At 41.7% G+C, this 20283-nt stretch overlaps 1 protein-coding gene across 1 annotated transcript in view; it reads right to left on the bottom strand.

Moving 5' to 3' along the window:
• Nucleotides 1–17363, bottom strand: part of slc9a3r1b (SLC9A3 regulator 1b) — a 42696-nt gene extending 25333 nt beyond the window's left edge. Inside the window, exon 1 of the mRNA XM_037689550.1 lies at nucleotides 16791–17363. Coding sequence (XP_037545478.1) covers nucleotides 16791–17342 — 552 coding nt within the window. The 5' untranslated portion in view covers nucleotides 17343–17363. The remainder of the gene's footprint in view (nucleotides 1–16790) is intronic.
• Between the last annotated feature and the right edge of the window lie 2920 nt (nucleotides 17364–20283).

Here is a 20283-nt window from a genome sequence, read left to right as displayed (position 1 = left end):
TCTATGTTCTTGCATTTTATGCCTTTAATATCTGTAGTTTGCCTGATGATGTTTTTCTAACAGACACTGCCCTGATGTGTGTCTCAGCACTTCGTCCCATGTCTAAACAGCTGACATGCAGTGGACTCCCAGCTGAACGCAGCACACTTGTTATCTATAAGGCTGACTCGCCCTCTCCTCCTGTTGTTCTAACACAAGAAGGCAGCTCTCTCATGAGTTCAGCCTCTTTGATCACCATAAACCGCCACTGAAGCGACACGCTGCCAGGCACCATGGTTACTCAGTGACACGGGAGAACGTAAGCCTCGTGGTTCTTGTGAATGTCACGTGGAGTTTTCTGATAAAGTTTAACAACCCCAAGGTCCGAGTCCACGAATGTTTAATTTAACCCCATCCGATCATTCTTGAAAAAAAAAAAAAAACATATATTTTTTACAACAGCACAAGTTTGAGTGTTTTTGAAGAGTGCACCACTTTCTCAGCCAGGTTGGGGGTGTTGGATTTCAAGATGGATCACTTAACCAGCTGCAAGGCTAGCCAAGGGGGGAACAAAGCACCCTACTGTCCCACTCCCCCCACTTTTATATGAGCATGGGACAAAATGGCTCTTTAAAAGACACTAAAGAAAGGTTCTGCTGAGGGTTCCCATTACAGGAGCCTTTTTATGGGGCACGGCCTGGAAGCAGAAAAGTAATCAGTCATCCCAGCAGGCATACCGACACTGATAAGACCAAATGGACTGGTCCTGATTACCAGGCACATCTTTCACTTTAAGATCATCTACTTTGCTCAGACTTTATATTACAGATCATATCGTTCCATATTTTCCAAAGCACTTCACTTTCAGACTGCAGGTTTACTTGTGGTTCATATAGTTTCAATGCGTAGAAGGGGAGGCAGATCTTTGAGTTATCAGGCTCCACTCTTGTGGAACCAACTTTAACTTTCTGTCCATTAGGCTGACACTCTGTCTACTTTTAAGAGCCGGCTTAAAGGGATCTCAGACTACTGGCACATATTGGCCTTAAGACGTAGTATTTCTCTGTTCCACTAGAAGTTGTTGCTTGTGACATGTGCAAGCTGCTAGATACTTTAAAAGTATAAATATTTGTTACATTTTTCATCTAAGGACATCACCATTATTTTACCAGCGCAATGCATTCTGGACGACGTGGTTGTAGAGGAGACTAAAACACAAGAAGTCGAGGCTGAAATGTTATAACGTGAATTCCTGCCAACCGTCCCGACTTAGGTGGGACAGCCCTGGAATTTGCCCCCACCCCCCGTCCCGCGTCCCACGTAAGGAGGGACGGGACACCCAAATGTCCCTTATTTGGCAGGAGCTGGCTGGGCTCACCTGTTCATGTCGTCTGTGTGGGAGGAGGGATGCAAAGGGGTTGATTCATGGGTTTCCTGCAACAGGAGGTGTGAGGTTACTGTAATAAGCTTATACTGACCATAAAGTGCAAGTTCTCAGCTTTCAGACACCATTTGGAAATTTTCTGATCGCGTAAACAATCGCAAAGTTTAATCCCATAGACTGCTGGAGAACAAACTGACAACATTTTCTCACTCTGCTGCTGTTTTTACCCCCTTCTTTCTGGGTGTTTTCACACCTAGTAGTCCAGTAGACTCGATTTGATTGGGGAGCAAAATTCAGAACATTTGTTTACATTTTCAGCTGGTGCGGTTCACATCCACACTGCACTGTCAATTGAGCAAACCTGTTACCCCCCCCCCCCCCCCCCACACACACACACACCTGTGGTGGCGCTGCACCAAGAACTACTGAAGGAAACAACACAAAAACATCTGAAGAAGACACTTCTTCTTCTTCTTCTTCTGGAAATAAAAACAAAATGGAGTGGCTTCAAATTTGAGTGGTTTTAGGATTTCTGTTTTCATTTTTCAACAATGGATTCAGCATGAGCGGAAGATGAGGCAGAAGACCATGGAGAATGTTGTTTTTCACACAAGGCGGCTGACAGCTTCGTATGATGTAAGAGAAATGTGCATTTGTTTGCCCTGCGCTGTAGTCCACTTCCTGCTTTTGGAGCGGTCTCCGGTCCGTTTGCATTCACACTGTATTCGAACTGTGCCAGAGTTCTCTTCAACAGAACTGAGACCTAGGTATTTAGGCGGACCAGAGTTTGTTTTTTTTGGTCTGCATCAGAGTTCGATTGCGCATTCAAACCTCCTCAAACGAAACAGACTTTCTAGGCAAACGGACTAGAGTTTGATTAAAGTGGACTAAACAGGGATGGTGTGAATGCACCCTCTGTATATTGAAAACCTGTGATACTCTTCCTATAAAAAACATATTTGGACCAATTGTTCTGTTTCCTTTGTCTCTTTTCTGGCCTCTCAACCCACAGATGGTCGTGGAAAATGGCTGCTCATCCTGAACTTGGTTCTGTTAAAAGGTAAAATGAAGATATTTCTTTCTACCTTCACATGCAGAATAGGATCAGGAAAGTGACGAATTGAAGTCTTGACTCAATATGCTAGCTTCCTAAGATCAATAATATTTACTACAATGTGATTAAATATATTATAATATGAACTAACTTTACTGTAGATGGAAATGAACCTGGATCTGAAATGGATTTATGATTTGGACTTGGTATTTTATTTTGTACAACTCCCTAAGATTACCGTACTTTTCTTGTGAAATGGTGCTAATTAAGTAACCCAGACTGAATGAACATTGAAACACATAGCCAGCTTGAAGTGGCCTGCTTGTTTCTGTTCCATCCCATCCTAACCCAAAAAAGTCAACAAGTGTTATCTCTTGGGCCAGTCTTCCTGTCTTTGACCCGGACAAAGCTAAACTAGTCTAACAAAACACGCTCCTTGCTCACCTTCCTATCTGCAAGAATAAGAGAACTGACTGCGAGGAAGAAAGAAGGGTAATGTCCAAAAATAGAAGTTGCACCTCTGAACACCGTGGTTTGGGTCTCATGATGCAGGACAAACAGGTATTCTTACCTACAAGGAGAAGAGGCAACATGACACAATCATTGTGGCTTTACTGTAACAACTTAAAACCACCGTCCCTGGTGGTTATGGGTTACAGTGCCTTGCGAAAGTATTCGTCCCCCTTGAACTTTTCAACCTTTTGCCTCATTTCAGGCTTCAAACATGAAGATATAAAATTTTAATGTTTTGTGACGAATCAACAACAAGTGGGACACAATCATGAAGTGGAATGAAATTTATTGGCTGTGTCAAACTTTTTTAACAAATAAAAAACTGAAAAGTGGGGCATGCAATATTATTCGGCCCCTTTACTTTCAGTGCAGCAAACTCACTCCAGAAGTTCAGTGAGGATCTATGAATGATCCAATGTTGTCCCAAATGACTGATGATGATAAATAGAATCCACCTGTGTGTAATCAAGTCTCCTTATAAATGCACCTGCTCTGCGATAGTCTCAGGGTTCTGTTCAAAGCGCATAGAGCATAATTAAGACCAAGGAACACACCAGGCAGGTCCGAGATACTGTTGTGGAGAAGTTTAAAGCCGGATTTGGATACAAAAAGATTTCCCAAGCTTTAAACATCCCAAGGAGCACTGTGCAAGCAATCATATTGAAATGGAAGGAGTATGAGACCACTGCAAATCTACCAAGACCCGACCGTCCCTCTAAACTTTCATCTCGAACAAGGAGAAGACGGATCAGAGATGCATCCATGAGGCCCATGATCACTCTGGATGAACTGCAGAGATCTACAGCTGAGGTGGGAGAGTCTGTCCATAGGACAACAATCAGTCGTACACTGCACAAATCTGGCCTTTATGGAAGAGTGGCAAGAAGAAAGCCATTTCTCAAAGATATCCATAAAAAAATGTTGTTTAAAGTTTGTCACAAGCACCTGGGAGACACACCAGACATGTGGAAGAAGGTGCTCTGGTCACAAGAAACCAAAATCAAACTGTTTGGCCACAATGCAAAACGATATGATTGGCGTAAAAGCAACAGAGCTCATCACCCTGAACACCCCATCCCCACTGTCAAACATGGTGGTGGCAGCATCATGGTTTGGGCCTGCTTTTCGTCAGCAGGGACAGGGAAGATGGTCAGAATTGATGGGAAGATGGATGGAGCCAAATACAGGACCATTCTGGAAGAAAACCTGTTTGAGTCTGCAAGAGACCTGAGACTGGGACGGAGATTTATCTTCCAACAAGACAATGATCCAAAACATAAAGCCAAATCTACAATGGAATGGTTCACAAATAAACGTATCCAGGTGTTGGAATGGCCAAGTCAAAGTCCAGACCTGAATCCAATCAAGAATCTGTGGAAAGAGCTGAAGACTGCTGTTCACAAACGCTCTCCATCCAACCTCACTGAGCTCGAGCTGTTTTGCAAAGAAGACTGGGCAAGAATTTCAGTGTCTCCATGTGCAAAACTGATAGAGACAAACCCCAAGAGACTTGCAGCTGGAACTGCAGCAAAAGACGGCGCTACAAAGTATTAACGCAAGGGGGCCGAATAATATTGCACGCCCCACTTTTCAGTTTTTTATTTGTTAAAAAAGTTTGACACATCCAATAAATTTCATTCCACTTCAAGATTGTGTCCCACTTGTTGTTGATTCTTCACAAAAAATTAAAATTTTTATATCTTTATGGTTGAAGCCTGAAATGTGGCAAAAGGTTGAAAAGTTCAAGGGGGCCGAGTACTTTCACAAGGCACTGTACAAGTTGATTCTGGCAACATGCTGGTACTTTGAGCCGTTGGCTCACTTTTCACCCATTCTCTTAAGAATCCCTCTAAATGTAGTCAGACTGTACTTCTGAAGTGACAACAAACCATGCGTAGTGATTAACACCAAGCCAAGGCCCGATTAAGGTTTAAGAAGTCCTGTTCTTAGAACCAAAGACTTCATTAAATTTTAAAAATCTGCAACCTGAAATCAGGGTTTAATGCAAACCTTTCTTTACCCAGCTGACTGAGATCTACAACCTCAAGGTGGTAATTGAAAAATAAACTGTCGATTTTTATTAGAGAATAAAACTTGTAGTGTAAATATGTATTGGAAGGGATAGAACTGCTAGGGGTGGGGGTGAGTCTATTTCAGGGTGATCCTCGAGTTATTTCCCCCTCCACTCCCCTGCAGGGTGTGGTGACGCTGCAACTCATTGTCGAACGAAGCAGGAACATGGAATGTGCCATTGTAGAGTCTCCATCCAGTATCCTGTGGGACCCAGTCTCCAACAACCCCACCCACCCGGTTCGGGCTCTGACCTGGGCCGCAGAGACTTCGTCTGCAGGGACAGTGGCTCCGTTGTTTGGACTGGTGTCACAAAGGATTCAGTGGGATAAAGTTCTGATTTTACAGCTTTATTCATTTTGGCCCAGATCGATAATAACAGAGTTCTGTCTTGTGCAGGATTTATCCTGTACCGAAGACATTCAAACGACTCAGGCTTTCATTTATGTTTGACGTTGATATAAAATGTGAACGTGTCGCCAAAACTGATACTGACTGGTTCTGGTGGCCCGGGAGTTAAAAAGACTTGACTTGGACTGTGTAAACAACTGAAGGCCGGCTGAGGACCTTTGTTGCCCTGTCCTCGTTTCTTCCTCCTCTCATTTCCTGACGTCGCTCAGCTGTTTGCTACGTAATAAGAAAACATCCTAAAATAATTTATAAAAGCGCTAACGTTTGCTGCATTTCTTTAAACATTTAGGTGTTTCTCTCTGTGCTTACATATTTACTTAAATATAAACTTTGCCAAATGTTATCAACACAATGTTTTTACACAATAGTACTTTATTTGAAGTTTTTCTGTGATTTCGCTCGAGCGATAAGAACTTGACCAATCAGAGTTTTCAAGACTGATTTCAGCTTTTAGCTCTGAGCTGACATTCTGATTTCAGCCAATTCTAGTTTTTCTCGAAGAGAACAAACTTTATTTTCTGACATCTGGTTGATTTAAATATTCAAATGTATGCTTATTTCTATGTTTAGGTGAAAAACGTTAATTAATATAATTTACCCTCTTCCAGCTGCTGTCGTTTCACCTTAGAGACATTACAAAAACTGACTTGTCTTCTCTCAGTTAAACTTCCACACCACAGATGTACTGTTGCTAACATCAATTAGCCGCTTAGCGATGGTGTGTTTACAAACTGGATTATTATTCGTCTGATTTCAGCCACTCACTGGTTAATCAGTGCAGTCACACTTTTTTACAAAACCACTGTAATTTTTAACATGTTTGAATAATCAACTGAACATTTTGGTAAATTGTCTAACGACTCACAAGAACTTTAAATGTGTTGTTGAGTCAGCATGCACACGATCATGTTCTTGTTTTAGATTTTTCTGCATTCAGCATTTAGTGTCCTTTTATAAACAGCTAACCATTGGCTACTTTTAGCTTTTAGTTAAGCTTTTGCTGTTTTTAGCTAGTTTTATCTTTTGTTATCATACAGAAACGAAAATATTTATTTTGTTAGCATTTAGCAACTTTTAGCTTTTAGTTAAGCTTTTGCTGTTTTTAGCTGGTTTTATCTTTTGTTATCATACAGAAACGAAAATATTTATTTTGTTAGCATTTAGCAACTTTTAGCTTTTAGTTAAGCTTTTGCTGTTTTTAGCTAGTTTTATCTTTTGTTATCATACAGAAATGAAAATATTTATAAAAAATATTTATTAAATATTTATATATTAAATATTTATTTTGTTAGCATTTAGCTACTTTTAGCTTTTAGTTAAGCTTTTGCTGTTTATAGCTAGTTTTATCTTTTGTTATCATACAGAAACGAAAATATTTATAAAAAATATTTATTAAATATTTATATATTAAATATTTATTTTGTTAGCATTTAACAACTTTTAGCTTCCAGTTATTGTTTTGCTACCTTTGATTTTTAGCTAGTGTCTTTCTCCTTTTAGCTCATAGCTAGTGTTCTGTTTTAGATTTAACTCAGTTTCACCTTTGTCAGTAAAATTTTGCAGTTGATATTCAGACTTCATTTTCTTTAGTTCATTTTTTCTTCCCATGTTAATTCAACTGAGTCATAATGTATGACTGGGTATAAACGTTTAGCAGTTTTGTATTGTACACCTCATTTATTTATGTTTTTAGCTCTTATGGTAAACAGAATAAATAAATAACTTTTTCTGTAACATCCTACTTCTAGTTCTAATTTCCCACAAACAAACATGTTACAGAATGCATGTATCCATTAGGACTGGGTAAATCTTTCAGTAAAGTGCATTAAAACCCAGATCCCAAACTAACAAACATGGCCACACAAATACGTGCACTGTGAAACCACCCACACAGAGCAAATATAAATGCAACGCACATCTAAGCGTCTGAATGAACGCCAAGTGATGATGGTGCAGCTGGTCAGAATGAATCATGGCGCACATCTGATCCTGTCAGACAGCACTTCATTACCTGAACCGTGAATAATACCTGGCTTTGTCACAGCGGCTTCAACAGTAACCAGACTCCCAAACACGCCAACCATCAGCTGGACGAACTGTTTACTTAGAGTCACAACGGAGAGTCCGCAGTTGGAACAACATACCAAATGTCTTTTACCATTTATTCCAATATAGTTGTAGTTTTCACTGTGAAAGAGACAGTGAGATTGATTTCCTCCCATCAGTGGAGTCTGTGCTGCTACGAGCTGCAGGGTCCGTCATTGCGGGTCGGGTTAGAAAAGGACCAAGATGAAGGAGGCGGGAGAATCCTCCACCAACAACAATGACAGGAAACCAGCACTAACGTCCTGAGGCCCGAGCTCAGGCCGACTCTCCCCTGAACCATCTTGGACCACATAGTTGCTGAAGGTGCGGTCGTTTGTGCCTCAAACGCAAACAATAATCACAAAATTACGCCTGTTCCGATACCAGAGATGTTATCCACCAGCTGATTCCTTTACTGTTTTATCCAATGACAATAACCGGAATAATTATCGTAATTGGTGGGACTATTCAAATGAATGGTGGCCGTTCATTTTAATACTCAATAACTAACAGGAATACACATGGTGGGGCGCATAGTGCTGAAAATACAAATTTATACTATGTCTTCCCTTACAACTGCTTCAGGATCATTGGCCCAGTGAAAACGTGTCACTCTTTCTGATGCAAAGTGAGTATAAAAAGTCCAGCATCACGGTTCCAAGCTCTCTCTAATAAGCAGCTTTTAAACGAATGAGCAGATTAGAGGAGAGAAGAGACAAACACAGGGTGCTTCGACACCAAGTCTACCTCATGTCTCGCTCAAAGCCTCGGCTGTGTGTGCGTATGGTACCCACTGTGGTGATACGCAGTTGTCTACACTCACACAAACGCACAAACTTAGAAACACTTTCATGCGCACAATATCTCATCTAGCTACAGTCAATTTCATGTGACCCGAGCGCTCTTCCTCTTCTGTAATTAGTGTTTAAACATAGGCTACGCCAAGCAACCGCTTGTAAAGAAGGAAGTTTCCCCCCAAAAAAACAAAAAAAAAACTTCTCACTCTCTTCAACAGTAGACACTTTTATGTTCATGACACACAAGAAGTTTGGTTAAAACCAGCTCAAAAAATAGTTTTATACAGCTGGATCAGTTTTCTTCTCAAACATTTGTCAACTATGGACCATTTCCTGAAATACCCTCATAGACCAATCAGTGTTAGACAATAATTAATCATTTTTTCTGAAAACTAATGAGCTATTTGTCCAATTCAAGAGGTGCTTAATTAAAGGGGTGTTTAGGTCTTTTACAGTGGGGCTCTTTGACAGAGCTATAGGAACAATTAAGTTAAATAGCTCTTAGGAAAACCTTAGTTTGAAGAAATCAAATTTAACTGGGACTGGACCAACAAACCCAGCCAAGACCAAAGAAGGCAACTAAATCTGTTTCCCCATTTATTTTTTTTACCTTTATATAGGGTTGGACAATTCATTCATTCATTCATTCATTCAACCTTTATTTAGACAGGTAAATCCCATTGAGCCTCAAGGACTCATTTACAAGAGAGACCTGATTTTAACAAAGAAAGATGCCAACAATGGACAACAGCGACAACAATAGACAAATATAAAAAGGCATACAGATTTATTTATTTTTTAACAAATACGATGGCTAAAAAAAGTAACAAAAAAACAGCTAGATTATAAGGCGAATGTAGAAAACTAAAAACAGGAACATGTCTGCATTGGTCCCTGCCAGGAGTCCAACAGATTCTTAAAGCCACTTAGAGAGGTCAAGGTCGAGAGCTTCAGGTCTTTTTGTAAGATATTCCAGGAAACAGGAGCGGAGTAGGAGAAGGCCCTTTTGTCTAGTTCAGTTCTCACTGAGGGAACACTGCAGGTAATAATGTCCTGAGAGCGCACACTGTAGCTGCACTCACACAGAGACACGTAGGAGGAGATGTATGAAGGCAGCAGACCAAGAAGTGATTTAAAGATGAAAATGTACCAGTGAGAGAGTCTGCGTGAAGTTAATGATGTCCAGTTAACCAGTGAATACAGGGTGCAGTGGTGTGTACGGTAGTTCCAGCCAGTTATGAATCTTAGTGCACCATGATAGACAGCATCCAACATCTGCAGGGTTCTGTTCGAGTTGAAAGTGAAGCTTCAGCTTCAACCCGAACAGAAAACGCCGTGACACAACTACATAAGTGCATGGTGACATACACCACAGCTCGAAAATGTCTGCGGTAGCAGGCTAGGCTAGGCTAAACTCCAACGCGCGGTAAATTTTCGCTTCAAAATTAGTGCCCATGACCGTCAGAATGTGACTGAACAAGCTTTCACAAGCAAAGAGAACGCAGAGGACATATTTGATAAGAGAGGAAAAACTAATTTGGCGGTTTGGAAGTGGTTTGGCTATCTAACATCTGATAAACTGCAGGTTTCAGTGTGCTGCAAAATATGCCGGAGAGTCGTTCCAGCTAGCGGTGGGAACACATCTAACTTGTTCCACTCGATAGAAGATGCTCAGAGTCAGAAGATGAAGCACAATAAAAGTATGAGCCAACGTATCGCTGAAACAACACCCCCAGCTGTATCAACAGAGAAACCCATGCAGCAAACGCAGACATTTGCTGCATGGGTTAAGTTATGATGTTTAAAGTTAAAACTATTAATATTGACAAAGTTGAGAGTTTTATGTTTATTGAACTGTGATTTCAAATTTTGTTGAAGGCTAAATACAAATAAAAGGTGAACATTAATTTATTTGTACAGTTTGCACAGTTTTTCTGAGGCTTTTATATTTATATCTATATCGGAATTATATCGTTATCAACCGAAATTAAGAAATATATTGAGATAAAAGTTTTGGCCATATCATCCAGCCCTACCTTTACACCACGTCAATTTCATATTACAGCATTATTCAGGCAGAAAACTTGTGTTATTCCTGCAGGAAGTGCGCAAAACCTTTACTGCTAGCTGCTGCCGCCATTTGCATTCACAAACATTTTATTCCATGTTAACAGTGTAATGTGAAACTGACAGCAAAGTAAAGGTTTATAAAATAGTGTTCATGTAAACCTCCATGAACCTTTTTAGACTGGAGTTGTTTTGAGACAACAGCACTACTAACGCTTATGCTGCACTTGGACTAGCCATAAGCTCATCAATCTGGTCAGCTGTAGTTTTAAATCCTTACAGAACTTTGTTTAAATGGAAAATTTGAACCTTTTATACCATCTAGATAAAACAATTATCTATATTAAAATTTAACCTGGTATAGACACAAGTTAAATATTAAATGTGGAATCTGATGAGTATTACTGGTTTGAACTTAAAGTCAAAACAAGGCTATGTTTCCTGCTGTGCAGACCAGAGAAAGGATGTCAGCATGTGGCTCCACAATCTGTACAGTTTATTAGCGTTAAAGTTGCCTGGATGGATGTTTACAAGTTTCCTACCTGATGTGCACTAACCCGGTCCATACCAGTGTGGACTCTGGTTTATAAAATGTGCTCTTGCAACCAACTGGGTGGTCCCTCTTCTGCTTAAGAATGACAAATATGTTTGTGATTTTCTCCTCCTTCAATCGCCACCTTATCGTGATGGAGGAGTTTGTGCACCTGAATGATCTTAGGAGCTATGCTATCGGTAGCAATTGTAATTGACCCTGGTAGGGTCTCCCAAGGCAGATTGGTCCTTGATGTCAGACCAGGAAAAGAGCAACTCAAAACACTGGTATGGACAAAGAAAAACAAGGAACTCAATGTCCCTTGCCCCGACGTGGGTTACCGGGACCACACCCTGGAGACAGGCCTGGGGGAGGGGCTTGTCAACGAGTACCTGCTGACCAGGTCTTTACCCATTGTCTACCGTTGTCATCACTCTGTTAAATCAGGTCTTTCTTGTAAATGAGTCCTTGAGGCTCAGTGAGACTAACCTGTATAAATAAAAGTTGAATGAATGAATGAATGAATGAGTACGAGTCAGGTGCATGATGCCATGAGCAGTGGCTGAAGGCGGGGGCATTGGCCCTCTGACCCTGGCTGACCAAAGCTGGCTCTTGGGACATGCAATGTGACCTCTCTGGAGGGGAAGGAGCCTGAACTTGTGTGTGAGGTTGAGAGGTTCATTCATTCATTCAACCTTTATTTATTTTATTATTGATAGTCTCATTGAGCCTCAAGGACTCATTTACAAGAGAGACCTGTTTTAAACAAAGAACACAGATGAGGTATAGACAACAATAGGCAAACATATAAAAAGCATACAAAAAGAAAAGTAAATAGAAGAAATTATATAAAAACGAAACAAAAAAAAACAGCTACATTATAAAGCCATGTAAAATACTAAAAACAGGAACATGTCTGAATTGCTTTTGATATGAACTTAGCAGATGTTTAAAGTCCCTTAGAGAAGTCAAGGTCAAGATCTTCGGAGATGTTTGCAAAGTGTTCGAGGAAACAGGAGTGGAGTAGGAGAAGACATTTTTGCCTAGTTCGGTCCACACTGAGGGAACTCTGCAGGTAATAGGGGCCTGAGAATGCACGTTGTAGCTGCACTCACAAAGTGACATGTAGGAGATGTATGAAGGCAACAGACCACGAAGTGATTTAAAGATGAAAATGTACCAGTGAGAGAGTCTGCATGAAGTTAATGATGACCAGTTAACCAGTTAATACAGGGTGCAGTGATGGGTATGGCAGTTACAGCCAGTTATGAATCTTAGTGCACAGTCATAGACAGCGTCCAACATCTGCAGGGTGCGTGTAGGAGCGTTCATGTAAATAATGTCACCATAGTCCTTGAAGGGAAGGAAAGTCGCAGTTACAAGGTGTTTCCTAACATTCAGAGTTAGACAGGATCTATTTCTGAAAAAGAAACCCAGTTTTACTTTCAGTTTCCTTACCAAGTTTTCGATATGAGGTTTAAAAGAGAGATGTGCATCGACCAAGATACCCAAGTATTAATAAGAATCGATAAACTCAACAGGAACACCATTCGTAGATAAGATAGAAGGAGGGACTGCTGGAACTGACTTCCTGTTTGAAAACAACATCCCTTTAGTTTTATCAGCATTTAAAGAGAGGTACTGACTAGATATTGGATGTTGGGCTCACCTCGATGCACAGCATGGGCTCCAGAACCAATCTCCTTGAGAGGGGCTGGACCTTATTTCACTCTGGAGTTGCCCACGGTGAGATGCTCTGAGCTCAGGGGTGGGCAATTATTTTTTCCATGGGGCCACATGAAAAACAACAAATATTGTGGAGGGCTGGCACAAATGACTTTTTCATTCAACCTTTATTTAGACAGGTAAATCCCATTGAGCCTCGAGGACTCATTTACAAGAGAGACCTGATTTCAACTTAACTCAATACTGCATAATATTAGTATTTCATTATTAAAAGCAGTACATAGCACTGTTTTAACAAGCTGGTAAGAGTATTTGTTATGATTAAGCAACGAAAAAGTGAGGTTTCCTTACAAAAAATGTCATTTATTCAATTAAATTTCCCAGTACAATGGTAAACTGTTAACATTTTTACCATTTGTGATGTTATATTAGTGATCATTTTCAGTCACAATCACCCCAAAACTCATTTTGAGTTTTATATACTGCTGGAAAAAGTTCTTAGCTTTCTAAATATATCATAATATTGTCTTTGTACTCCAAATATTATGAAACATCATATAATAGTGATCGTCACTGAACTGTGATTTCGAGTCCCGGTTCTTTACGTGCCTACATTTGTAGTCTAAACATCTCATTTGGTGTTTATCAGTTCTTTTTTCTTGTTTAGTGAGAGAAGTTTAGTCTCTGTTGGGCTTTAACGGAAATGTTAAAGTCAGGTTGAAGGTCTGAGGTGGAGATGTGAAGCAAAGCTGACATCATCATTGAGAGAGGATCTATATCTGGATTTGGTTAACTTCATTTGTTTACATATGTATTTTGTAATTCCCCTTACGGGGGCCGGTCAGAGTCAACCAAAGGGCCGCATGTGGCCCTGGGGCCGTACAATGCCCAGGTCTGCTCTGAGCTGGTGTGGGTCTACTCTTTTAGCCCCCCGACTTGATGTATGTATGTTAAGAGTTTTCCCGGGTAGATGAGCGGCTAGTTTCCCTCAATCTTTGGTAGGGAAAGGGGCTCTGACAGTTGTTTGTGCCTACGTGCCAAATGGCAGTTCAGAGTATCTGGCCTTCTTGGAGTCTTTAGCATCACTGTGCTGTGATCTTCAGCTCTCACTAGATTGATTTGCAGCAGAGTGTGAAGCGGTTAGGATGAGGATCAGCACCTCCAAGAAAAGGGTGGATTGCTTTCTTCTAGTCAAGGGTAAAGCTCTGCCTCAAGTGAAGGAGTTCAAATATCTTGGGGTTTTGTTCACGAGTGAGGGAAGAATGAAGCGTGAGACAGACAGATGGATTGGTCAGACTCTGCAGTATTGTAGACTCTGTGCCGGTCCGTTGTGGTGAGGAGGGAGTTGAGCCAGGTCGGTCTATGTTCCTACCCTCACCTACGATCACGAAGTCTGGGTAGTGACCGAAGGAATGAGATCACAGATACAGGCAGCTGAAATGAGTTTCCTCTGACGGGTAGTTGGACTCTCCCTTAGAGATAGAGTGAGAAGTTCAGTTATCCAGGAGAGACTTGGAGTAGAACTGCTGCTCCTCCACATAGAGAGGAGCCAGTTGAGGTGGTTCATCTGGTAAGGATGCTCCCCGGATACCTCCCTAGGCAGGTACTTGGGGTATGTCTGACTGGGAGGAGATCCCGGGGAAGACCCAGGATACGTTGGAGAGACTATGTCTCTCGGTCAGCCTGGGAACACCTTGGAGTTCCCCCAGAAGATCTGGAAGAGGTGGCTGGCTGGCTGGATCTTTGTGATTTTGTCAGAAAAAATGACTGTTATAAAACTGTTTTCTACATAATTTCAGATAACTGTCAGTGTTTCAGGATCAAGTTTTCACATTTCTTGAATCCGAGTCAAGCTGCATAAGTTGGCAGATTTGCTTTCAGGAGTACTTTTGAGCTTTTAGTAGCAGTTCCTCTGTTCCTCCGGTGTTTTGAAGCCCAGTCTCACCTGATTTGAAACATTTTACTATTACAGTTGAATACATTTTCTGTTTAAATTATTTGTCAAACCCTTTGTTCTGTTCCCCGGTCCCCACTAATATTTAACTCATAATAAAGTATCCTCCTCAGCACAGATTGCTGAACTAGGACAAAGTATAAAATCGGTCCCTGCACAGCAAACATTAGAGCAACCTTTGGAACGATCAGATGTATTTTTGTCTGTTTCCCTCCACGGTGACGGCAGCTCCTTTAACAAGAAGCGCTCTGAGTATTTTGACCTTAAATCGCTGCTCATCCATTTTTTTCACACCTCCCTTACACTTTCTCACTTCCGCCTACTTTCATCCTCACACTTCACACGGATCGCCAAAATAAGGCTCGCACAACACCGTCACCATGGGAACCACAAGCTCCTCTGCTTTCGGAGAGATGCTCCATACCCTTCGTTTTGCATCGCCTCAGGGGGTGAGGCCGGATAAACCAAAGATGTGTGTGTTCGACGGGTGTATGTGTGTGTGTGTGTGTCAAGGATTATGTGTGTTTGGCGACAGGGCCTCGGACACAGGAATGCCGGACAGGATGCAGGAAGAAAATTCCAGAAGCAGTTGAGTAAAATCCAAACACGTCCCGAGGTGCCTCTGAACACAGCCCAGAGTGAAGAAAAGCATCTTATGAGTCAAATTTTCCCACCCTGACGTCTCTAAGTTACGCTCTCGACTTGGGAAATCTTCATATCAAATGAAAACTCCCAGTTGGGATCAACATAATGGGCTGCATGTTAAACTGTGGGAAGCCAGTGAATTAAAAGGACTTGTCTTGTGTTGCGGGGTGTGCGTCTGCTTTACGCGAATCACAGCTCCTTTAGGCCATTTGTAGAGCGGCTCGAGAGTAAACACGGGAACAATTGGTGTACATTCCCGGGACAAACACCACAACCCAGCAGTGCTGGAGTGCTGTGCACGAAACAAGCGTGGGCCGTGGCTATTTTCATGTGAAGAAGGGAAAAAAAAAGTCTCTTAAATACCAGAAACGTGATTCCAAATGTGGCTGGAAAAGCTGTCACTGCTTTGTTATTAGGAAAAATGATCGACGTAGAGATGCAGTTTTAAGATTAATTTGTGGTTTCCGTGTAAGATCTTTATTTTTTTATTTTTACGAGTTTTAAACAACTGGGTGAAGGAGGCCACTTATCCAAAAAGACACTTTGCATATTTTCCTGTAAAAAAAAGAGTAGAATATTTCAGATTGCATGCTAAAAAAAAAAAAGAAATCTCCCAAGTGAACTCTTCTGGGATTCAGGAGACCAGCAGTGGCATCCCAGTTTCACTGTAGTCTCATCAAATAGAAGAGCTCAGCAGGTTCTGGTTCTGGGTACACAACACGCTCCTCTCCTTCTTCCTCGTTGTGCACCAAGGATGAGTGTCAGGCTCAGACAGAAACAGCCTCGGGGGTAAACATCCAAGATGGGAGCAGCGAGGGGCACAGATGTCCCTGACTGGAGCGTCTGCTCAAGTGCTTTGAGTGAATTTCAACACGCACAGACACACAAACACACACACACACACATATGCACGAGAAAATAAGAGCAGACACCAACAAGTGGCTGTTGAAGAGTGAAACCCATAATGTCTAACAGACAAAGATAAAAGAAAACCCCAAAGTGGGATTTATTTTGTGGGAACGTAAATAAAAAAAAGACAGCAAACTATTTCCTGTTTGTTGTGGTTTGTTTTCTTCACCATCCTGCACATGAACAGCTGGTCCTCTGCTCGTTTTCTTCCCTGCTGATGTCTGGAGCCAGAAGGTTCTGGTATGTTTAAAGGTATCAGCCGTTCGCAAGTTAAAAGGTCTAGTTCTAAAAAGTCCAGGTCTCTCTTGTAAATGAGTCCCCGAGGCTCAATGGGATTAACCTGAACAAATAAAGGTTGAATGAATGAATGAAAACAAGATAATTAGTCTTCAGAAGCTGAGAGTGCTTAAAGGACGAGTGGATGGAGAGAAGGATGATCTTGGCTCCAAACAGGAAGTCAAAACAAAAACACAGCGTTTGTTGACACTGAGTGCGTACCTGCAGTCCACTATATATATATATATATATATTTTTTTTTTTTTAAGTACCTGAAGTGTACAGAACCTGCGAGAGATGAAGGACGCACAGCTGAGATTTAAAACACACCTTTCAGGTGGGGGTCGGGGATTTCTGAGGGGGTTCAGATGTTTCACAGCCCTGACTGACAGCTGTCAATCACAGCTGGATGAAGCTTTTGGACTCACCTTCTCAGAGCTGATGCTCAGCTTCTTCTCCACGTGGACCTCTCCGTTCCTCTCCGGGACCGGGACCGGGGTCAGCTCCTTGGGTGTCTCCTCCTGCTCCACCACCTCCTCTTGAACCACCACCTCCTCTTCCTCCTCCTCCACCTCCTGCTTCACATCCCCGTTCTCTGTCTCCTCCAGCTCCCTGTCCTCCTCCTCCTCGAACGGTAAGGGGAGACCCTCGGAGACGAACTCCTTCAGGCACTTCAGGTTGTGTTTCTTCAGCAGCTGCTCGGTGTCCGGGTCCACCACCACCAGCTCCAGCGGACCCACGGTGGCTCGTATCCGGGACACGACCTGCTGGTGGCTCTCGGTCTCCACGTCCTCTCCGTTGACGAAGACGAGCCTGTCCCCGGCGCGGAGCCCCGAGGACTCGGCCGGGCTGTCCGGCTCCACCAGGCGGATGAACTGGCCCGTCTTGCCCTTCTCCCCGTGGAGGTGGAAGCCGTATCCGTTGTCCCCCTTCTGCAGCGCGCACAGCCGGGGGCGCAGAGACTGCTTCTTGCTCGGCATGTTGTCCACACGCACGCGCGCGCACCCACTGCTGTTCTACTTGTTGCTCACACACGCACGCACTCTGGAGAAGCAGCTGAGATGTTGCGGAGGACGGAGTCTGAGTTGCGTCCCTTAAACTCAACACCCAGCCCCCGTCCGGTTCGGGAGGGAAGTACCGTGACCCAGGTTCTGATGCGGTCCACCTCACCCAGGATCCTGACCCGGGTCCAGAGCTGAGCCTGATTTGATCACTCAGCTGTCGATGCGTTTCAGTGTTGCCCCCCCCCCCCCCAAAAAAAACTCTCAGGAAGAAGGAGGTGCGTTCACGGACCAGCCCAGCTGCCTGCTTTACCGGGACCAGTAGAGTAGCAAAAGTGTCCAGAAAAAAACATTCATTAACATAAATTACGTCGATTTTTGCCAAAGTAATACTCTGATTTTATTTTCAAAACCTAAAACAGTTCTTGAACTGTGTCAGTGGTGCAGTTTGAAAGAGCTTAGTCCAGTAGTTTTACAGAAAAGCAATTCTAGAACGTGGGTCGCACTCAGCGTAAACAAAGCACATGGTCACATGACTGATCCACATTAGGCCTGCTGTCTGTGGGTTAAACAAAGGTGGAGGGATCAGACAAGTGTGGAATATAAAGGATGTTTAAGTAGAAATATAAGATTAAATCTGCTGCTAAATAAAAGAGAAAAAATGAGCAGGAAGAGCTCAGTGTTCAAACGCACGTACGATGAACTGCTGGTAAGTTTTATTTTATTTTTTTTTTAACAACAGGCTTCCGTACTTACGCTTGGATTGTGTTTAACTCATTAAATCTATTTTATGTTACCCAACAAATCTGAGCAAAAATGCGTATCGATACATCAAACGTCAGACGGCTCATATACGTCTCCATGCTGATGATTTTAGGCTTTCCCCAAAGATAAACAAACAAACAAACGTGGTTTTTGGCTGCTGTTGATGAATATTAATTTTTTATTTTGTTTTTTTTATCTTAAAGGACAGAAATGCAAAAGTACACATCAAGTTTTTCACTTTATGACTTTTGTTTATCTTCATGACTTCTTATAGTTTTTTTTTTTAATTGCCTGGTTGCCAGGTTTTGTCCCATTTAGGCAGATAAATCGATTTACATACAAGATATTTTTAGGTTTTGTTTTGTTTTGTTTCTTTAACACAAGTTATTTTATGTGGAGTTGTGAGTAATAACTATCTTACCTGCAGCAGAAAACTTTCAGGACCCATCCACACTACACCAGATAATTAAATATATATATATTTTCTGTTGTGTATGTGCCTCCTGTCCACACAAACTTTTTTGTGACACAAATGGGACACTTTCCAAAGTGGAAAAAGTAAAAATGTTGTCCCTAATTGAGTCATTTGGACAACACAAACAGAGTTTATTAGAAACAATGACATAATAGCCTAGTATGTACATGTCCACTATCCCTGTGTGTCCTTGCAAGAAACAAATATAGAGCACTTTTTACAGAGTTTTCTGGGTCTGTCGCACTTCATCCTGATCCTGTTGCAGTCAAACTTTGATTTTATGCTAAAATGAACAATAACAAAGAGAACACTGTCAAGAATACTACAGTAAAATAATTTTGAGTCTCTTTAGATAGAAAAAAATATGTGGAATAGCGCAGACTAGCGGATGACACAGGAGTGGATTTTCACTCTGGTCCCACAGAAAAAATCCTGTCCTGTCCCAATCCTGGTAACTTGACTCCTGCTCCTCTTCAGTAGACAAGACCTCAATTTGTAAGGTCAGGAGCTTTTGTGGAAGGGTCTAGCTAACAGCTAACGTTAGGGCAGCCAGGACTTAAACTGACAAAAATCTTGAAAATTTCACAGCAATTTTTGTTAATACTATTTTATAAATCCATACAATGCCGTCAATTTCACTTTAAATAGTTATTTAGATCAAATTTTAAGGTTATAACTGATAGCAACAGCTTGCTTTAGCGCTTCTGATTTAACCTGGGGACACTTCCAGTAAGAATTTCATTGTATTTCTGCGGGAAGAACCGTGTGATGTGAAACAGTCTGTCGTGTACAGGTGTTTGCATGAACCGCTGTGACATTTTGACACGTTGGAGTTGTTTTAATTCACTTTGACACCTTGCTAGCCGTTTGCATGTCAATCCTGTCCATACTGAGATGAGACATTAATTGTTCTACAGTAACCTACTTCAAAAAGTCAGAACTACCACTTTAATGCACAATTGATCTGACAACGTGTGTGTTTGAGCAATAAAACTGGTTTGAGGCCTGTGTGTAACTAAATCATTTTCACATGTTAAACTCAAGAGTCGCCGCGGGACAAATCTGGTTCCCCGAGTTTATAATTTAAACGTAAAATATAGTATCACTTCTAATTTTTTTCTTTAAAATGACATGAATAAATCATTTGGCGTAGACTTCTCTTGCCAGCTGCCTGACTTTGAAGCCAGAAAGACGGTTGGATCATTCTGTCATTGCTGATTCTGATGTGAAAAGAGCATTGGATCATTCTGTCATTGCTGATTCTGATGTGAAAAGAGCATTGGATCATTCTGTCATTGCTGATTCTGATGTGAAAAGAGCAATGTGAACAGAACGTCAGGTGAGACAGATCAAACTTGTCGATGAACCTGCACCCAAGAAAAGATACCAGGTATGACTCGGCTTAATGCATCAGCAGAAAGTGGCCCGTGTCTCGGATAATTTTTTTAAATTTTGGCTCCTTTGGGTAATTGACACCCCTAGTTAATTCAACAAAATCAGAGATCTGTCTGATAGATCAGCCAACAGCAATTAGTAAAATAATAATAATTTGAGTATTTCTGCGTCTTTGCCACAGGTTTCCTGACACTTTTCTTCACTTCTTCTCCTCCGATCCTCAGCAGTCTGAATCAACATCACGGCAGAGTGCTCGGCTCATCGTGGAAAGGCACCCAATGTCAT

The sequence above is a fragment of the Nematolebias whitei genome, chromosome 15, assembly GCF_014905685.2.
Source record: "Nematolebias whitei isolate Nwh7 chromosome 15, NemWhi1, whole genome shotgun sequence".
NCBI lineage: Eukaryota > Metazoa > Chordata > Actinopteri > Cyprinodontiformes > Rivulidae > Nematolebias > Nematolebias whitei.
The sequence above is the reverse complement of the archived record's forward strand: the minus strand, read 5'-3'. Positions and strand labels throughout refer to the sequence as shown.